The 6,596-nt window shown below is 51.6% G+C and overlaps 1 protein-coding gene and 1 pseudogene across 2 annotated transcripts; one reads left to right on the top strand and one right to left on the bottom strand.

The window, feature by feature from the left end:
• Positions 1-433: 433 nt before the first annotated feature.
• LOC123450333 lies at positions 434-2,134 on the bottom strand (annotated as a pseudogene).
• A 399-nt stretch (positions 2,135-2,533) lies between these two features.
• On the top strand, positions 2,534-4,192 carry LOC123446219 (formin-like protein 6). 2 transcript variants are annotated; one of them, XM_045122894.1, is made up of 2 exons: positions 2,534-3,657; positions 3,777-4,192. In XM_045122894.1, exon 1 carries the CDS (start codon positions 2,586-2,588, stop codon positions 3,225-3,227), a length of 642 nt encoding a protein of 213 aa, XP_044978829.1. In that variant the 5' UTR covers positions 2,534-2,585; the 3' UTR covers positions 3,228-3,657; positions 3,777-4,192. The 2 variants fall into 2 exon arrangements, with proteins under 2 accessions (XP_044978829.1, XP_044978828.1); XM_045122893.1 differs by having other exon boundaries at positions 3,783-4,192.
• The last annotated feature ends 2,404 nt before the right edge of the window (positions 4,193-6,596 follow it).

Raw genomic sequence — 6,596 nt, forward strand, 5'->3', positions numbered from 1 at the left:
TTGATTATTATTTTACCCCTCTCTTTGATGACTTGCCGACATATTCCATATGCTGACCTACACGGCTGCAATGTATCATGTTGCAGAGTACTTTTCCGACCAGGGGTGAGGCTACGTTCTACGCTCAGCGACATGCCCTTGGAGTCGTATGGACTCGTCTACCTGATGCTTCCGCTAGTCTTCGTTAGATATCTCATGAGATGGCCTTCAGCCACTTTATTGTAATCCTTTATTTTAATAAAGTACTCTTTATGAGATTTCGATTAATAAAGCTGTGTGATTGAACTCTTGAATATATACATTATGTACTGAGTGTGTACCAGCATGATCTTGGGATGGTACGGAAACACCAGAGGCTTGACTCATCTTGAGTCGGGTCGCTACAATAAAATTACCTTATCAACCATTATATTTGTCGTAAGACCCTTATTTTTCATACATCCAGCTTATTCTGGTAACACAGATAACCACGCCGTACTAACATGCTAACTGCACGCGTACCCAAAAAAATACCCACCCCACCCTAGCTCCAACCCACACGATCCAACTCCCACCCTCCCTTCATCCACAACGTCGCAACCACCCCCAAACCAGCGACCTCCTCGCCCCCAACGGCGTGCCAGCACCACCACCTGCCACCGCGCCGCCCACCACCTCCCGCCGGAGCCCCGCCCCACCTCAGAGTTAATTGCAAAAGACTACCACAATTCGGGCCGTATTCACAAGTTGGTGCCATCTTTCAATTTTTTTGCAAATACGTACCAAGATACATGCCGTATTTTGCAGATCCTGTATTTCTACGTATAGATGCTCTTTCTGACACATATGACCCACCGGTCTGTCTCTTACAGGGAAAACCGGCCCGGACCGCTTCGATCCGGGAAAAACCGACTCTCTCTCTCCGTATGGACATGCATAAAAAAACCCTCCAGACCGAGCCCACCATGCTCCTCCACCCCGCTTCCCCCTCATCGCACCACCGCCACACCCCGAACCAACCCTGCTCCTCCACCCCGCCTCCCCCTCACCGCCACCATTGCCAGACCCCGCCGGCCACTCCCTGCACCCCACCGCAACCACCAGCACCACCCCTCCCTCCTCCGCCCCCGCCCCCGCCTCCTCACCGTCCACGGCGTCGCCGACGCTGCGTGACGGTTCCGTTCGCCAGTCGGACCGTCCGATCCGCGCGCTGCGTGCGCCGGCGTCCCGCGCCACCGTGCGGCGTAGGCTCTCCTGGCCCGTGGCCACCATGTCCCTACGCACGTGCTCCTGGAGCGCGCAGCGTGAACCACTCCAGGTCGTCGTCGAACCGCGCGGAGAGGGAGTGGCCCGTCGAGTGCGCGCGCGAGAACGGCCGCCGCGACCGTGACCGCGACCGCACCGCGCGCCGCATGCTGCCGATCCGCTCCAGCTCCGCTGCTTCCCTCATTCTCTCCTCATGCTCCTCGCCGTCGCCCTCGCGGTTCATGTCGATGGCCACCTCCGGCGCCCGCTGCTACTCCCTGCCGGTGTCGTCCGCTTCGGCCGCCGCCGTGGCTGCTGGCTCCTCCGGGGCGAGGCTGCAGCGGCAGACGGGGCAGGTGACGTGGCCGGCGAGCCACTCCCTGATGCAGTCCGGGTGGAACGTGTGGCTGCAATTGGGGAGGAGGCGGAGCTGGTCCCCGTCCTCGAACTCGCTGAGGCAGACGACGCACTCGAGCACGGCCGTGCCGTCCTCGCCCTTGTCTCCCGCTTCCTTCTCCCGGAGCGCCCTCGCCTCGGCGTAGGTCATGGCGGGGAAGGAGGCGACCACCTCCGGGTCGAGCCCCCGCGGCCGGGCCTGCAACTGCTGCTCCTGCCGCGACAGCACGAGGAAGGCCGCAGCCGGGATGGTGGGGGAGTTCCCGCGGCCGCACTGGCGGATGTAGATGGAGAAGAAGCCGATGAAGAAGAAGGTGGCGATGAGCGCCACGAGGAGCACCACCATGGGCGCGCTGAAGCTGGGCGGCTTCCTCGCGCCGTACACGACCCCTCTCCTGCCGTCGCTCGTCCTGTCCCACTCGTCGTCGTCCGCCCGAGCGACCGCGCCGGCCGCGAGGAGGAGCGCCGCGAGCAGCACCGCATGGCGGCAAGACGGCGGCGTCGGTATCGCCATAGGCGCGTTTCTCGGTGCCGCGGGCGCGCGCTGGTGTATATAAAAACGAACGAGTGAAGGAAGGAAGGAAGCAGGTCCGGGCCGTTTATTTTTTGCAAGAGTCGGTTTTCCCCGGATAAAAGCGGTCCGGGCCGGTTTTCTTTAAGAAGACTGACCGGTGGGCCATATCTGTCAAAAAGAGCATCTATACGTAGAAATACAGGATCTGCCAAATACGGCGTGTATCTTGGTACGTATTTGCAAAAAAATTAAAAGATGGCACCAACTTGTGAATACGGCCCGAATTGTGGTAGTTTTTTGCAATTAACTCTGAGGTGGGGCGGGGCTCCGGCGGGAGGTGGTGGGCGGCGCGGTGGCAGGTGGTGGTGCTGGCACGCCGTTGGGGGCGAGGAGGTCGCTGGTTTGGGGGTGGTTGCGACGTTGTTCCCCTCGCCCACCCACTCCCTCCCCTATGTACCTTCTTCACCGTGGCGCACACTCCCTCCCCACTCCTCTCGCCGCCACGTCCTGGCAACCACCTCACTCACTCCCTCCTGGCAACCACCTCCCTCCCTGCCTCCCGCAACCACCTCCACCCCACCACCTCGACCAGATCCAAACCTCCGAGCGTCGAATGATCGCGCCCTACCCAGCGCCCCCAGCCACGAAGAACTCCCATGTCCGGGGATCCATGCCACCGCCGATGATGGCCAGCTCCGCTGTGCGCGCGACCATCGTGCGACCTCGCCCTCCTCGCCGGATCCGTACCCCAGGCCATGGCTCAACCTCCCACTTCGCTGACCACTGTTCGTTACCACTGTTCGTTACCACCGCCGGAACCGCCCTTCCAACCTCCGGATCCGCCGCAGCCTGCCTTGCCCTCGTCGCCCTGCGTCGATCCCGCAGCGGGGCTCGTTGGCCCCTTGCAGTCCACTGCGTGGGTGCACGCAGCACGCGAGCACCCCCTCCCCCTCGCAGTCCCATGTGTGGGTGCCCTGTCCAACCGGAGCAGGATGCACCTGCCGGCGGCGAGCTGCGAAGGATGAGGTCGACGAGTGCGAGGATCCGCGTCACTGCAGCAGACGAGGACCGACCATGGGCTCACCTCCTTTGACTCGCCAAATCTTCCCTCTGGTGTCACGAGCTCGGCTAACCCCGTGGATGATGGTGTACAGGCATTCAGTTCAGCGGGGCACACCATGCAGCTCGGGCAGCATGCTCGGGCGATTCGGTCGTGCTTGTGAATGTAGTGCACCTGCAGCTCGAGATCCCTTGATTGCAGGATGTGCTTGTGAATATATACATTTGTAGTGCGATTCGGCTGTTCTTGTGAATGTAGTTGTAGTACGCGTGTGTTGGCAAAGGGGGAGGAGGTGCTCCACCCACGAATTGGGATTTCTCTCTTCTGATTTCAATTACGGCTCTTGATTGCTGATCTTGTTTTGTTTTCTGGCGGCGCTGAAGGATTCAGGTCGTGCTGAAGCTGGACCTGCACGACGACACATAGAAGCAGAAGGCCATCCAGGTCGTCTCCGGTCTTCAGGGTACTCTACTCCCATGCTTCTCCTTCTCCGGTTCCGTTGTAGTAATGGTCGAGGGGTTGGCTGGGAATTTCATACCAGTCTATCATCATTCGGCTCACCGGTAATTGTTGATTCTTGAGGAATAGACAACATTGCGTGGACATGAAGGACCAGAAGATGACGGTGATCGGCACCGTCGACCTCGTGGCCGTGGCGCTATGCTATGCCGTGAAGACGAGGGGAGCAGCCCACATCAAGGGTGTGAGTAGCTCACATGGGGGATTTCGGAGTCCACAGTGCACTCCGGTGGGTGCAGTGGTGCACTCTGCTGCGTGCAGTGCATTACTTTTCATTTTTTGCAATTTTTCAGGAAGAAGCATTACCACTGCGTGCAGTGCATCAGCCCGTGCGTGTACTTCTGTTTTTCATTGCGGAGTGAACAACTCGCCGAGCTGGAGGTTCCTAGGACTAGATTGCTTTTTGCGTGTGATGTATTTTCTGTACAAGGGGCCTACTGAAAATTTGTGAAACATGGTGCCTATTCGTTGCGCATTGACATTCATGTTTCGGTGGTGGCGCGTTGGATGTCATATAGTCCGACAACACGGGACATACGGTTCAGTCAGCTCATCTGTGCAGTTTGAGGGCGCGGGGGAGTTTTTAGGACAATTTGTGTCCACTCGGCACCGTGTCGTGGTTCATTTTTCTCAACCATGTGGTCAATGTTTTTAGTCCGTGTAAACACCCCTCTCCGAGCAGCTTAGTAGGAAAACAAATCAAAAAATTATGCATGATAAAAAAGTAATGAAGTTCATTTCTCTATAGCGATGTGGTTCAATTATGAACGATGTGAAGTGCGCTTTGCTTACTTGTCTTGAAAATTCACGTCTAACAAAAGAAAAAACATGCAATTCGATGTGGTTTACGCGTTGATTTGGGTGTCGCGAAAAAACAGTGTCCAAATTTTGGTAATTTCAAAGTTACTTTTAAACCTTAAGAAATTAGAGATAGCGTCGTGTATGAAAACGATGTGGCTCGTCCATATCTTTCCAACGCCATATCATTTGCATCGTTTCGACAAACGATTTGGAAAAAAAATACGAAAATACGCTTGCTGCAATTTGTAGGTAGCTACACCGTTTTTAAAATTCATTTCAAACCGAGAGGAATCTCAACAAATAGCCAATATATGAAAGTTGTGTTTATTCCACGTCTTTTGAACGCCGTATCATACGGCTCGTTCCGAGGAACACTTTAAAAACTGCAGCGAAAAACGTACAGGAAAAATAAAAAAAATTGAAAAATAGAATTCCGTTTTTTGATAAAATTAAAATTAATCTCAAACCTAAAGAAGAGAGGGTAATCTAAATGAAAAATATGCGGCTCGATGATATATTTCGAACGCCATATTGTTTGCTTCATTCTCACACGCGGTTTAGAAAAAATCGTGAAAATACACTTCGTGTGGCCCGTCACGCGCCCACTATTTTCGAAACTGCGCTCAAACCATGAGGAATCTCAAAAAGTGTTCAACTTGACGGAGCTGGGGATTTCCTGTAGCAATCCAACGGTATATTATGCATCTCGTTCCAACCAACAAGTTAAAAAGCGGTGTGTAAAAAGCACGTGCAGTTTTTTCTGATGACATTGCAATGTTACGTTTGATAGGGATGCAGTGCACTGAGCGTGTAGTTGAGAAGTGAGTGCAGAATAATTGTTCTGCTAATATTAGCAGAATAGACGGGCTATTGGGAAAATACCTCCTACTACCGGGTTTAGTTACTCCCACGTCTCATATAATATCATGTGGTTGTATATATACTAATTTATCACTTTGAGTATGTTGACATACTATATATAACATATTACAAAGTATGTTACATGAAAAATATATAGTTAATCCATAGTTTCTATAATATCATGAAATACGTATATATTTGTATGTCAAAATGAGTATCCTAAAATTATGGTACATACTATCTAAAAAGTATTATATATACTATATAAATATTCTTATACATATATTACATACTACGCGTACATACTCTTAGATATGATAGATACTTGAAAACACATATGCTTACTTGGTGATTTTGGTAATTCATAACAACATACATCATCTCTTGGACTAACACTTTTACCTAGATATTTCAGGAAAGGTCCATGGAGATGTTATGGCTTAAGGTATATGTGGAGATGCCCCTCGATGTAAGAAAGGAATAATGTTGGCTCAAGCTTCAAGCTAGAAGATTCTTCATTTTATATTTGTGAGTAATCACTTTTGAGTTCATAGAAAAATCAATACTATTAAAAGGGGATGAGGTAGTAAAATGAATTGATTGCTCAAATGCTCAAAGCTAGCCACCAAAACACTCAGTCATTCTTCCCACATATCCACTCTGTCAAGATCCACAAACACAAATTCGGTGTCACCAACATTCCCATATCGGACCCACCGAGTTTGACCTCAGACAAAAACCCTAGTCATTCCCACCAAATCGGTGCATACGAAACCAAGTCGATGCTACCGAGTTCAATGTGACCAACATTCTGTTGCCAAGATACACAAAATCGGAATTTTTGAGTTTGAGTATTGGTGCCACCGAGTTTAGACATCTGATCGTTAGTCACCTTTTCGGTTCCCCCGAGTTTCATATATCGGTCTCGCCGAGATTCAAAAGTTCACACCTTTGTGCTAATCGATACCACCGAGTTTTTAACTTCGGTGTCACTGAGTTTGCCCTTTTGTTTGTAACGGCTGGATTTTGGCTGCTGCCTATATATACCCCTTCCCCCTCCTATCATTCGTGGGAGAAGCACTCAGAACACACACTTCACTGCCAGATCCATTTTCTGAAAGAGAACCACCTCCTCATGTGTTGATACCAAGTTATTCCAATCTTATCATTTGAAACTTGATCTCTAGCCTCCCCAAACTGCTTTCCACCAAATCAACCTCT

This window comes from Hordeum vulgare, chromosome 4H (assembly GCF_904849725.1).
Source record: "Hordeum vulgare subsp. vulgare chromosome 4H, MorexV3_pseudomolecules_assembly, whole genome shotgun sequence".
NCBI lineage: Eukaryota > Viridiplantae > Streptophyta > Magnoliopsida > Poales > Poaceae > Hordeum > Hordeum vulgare.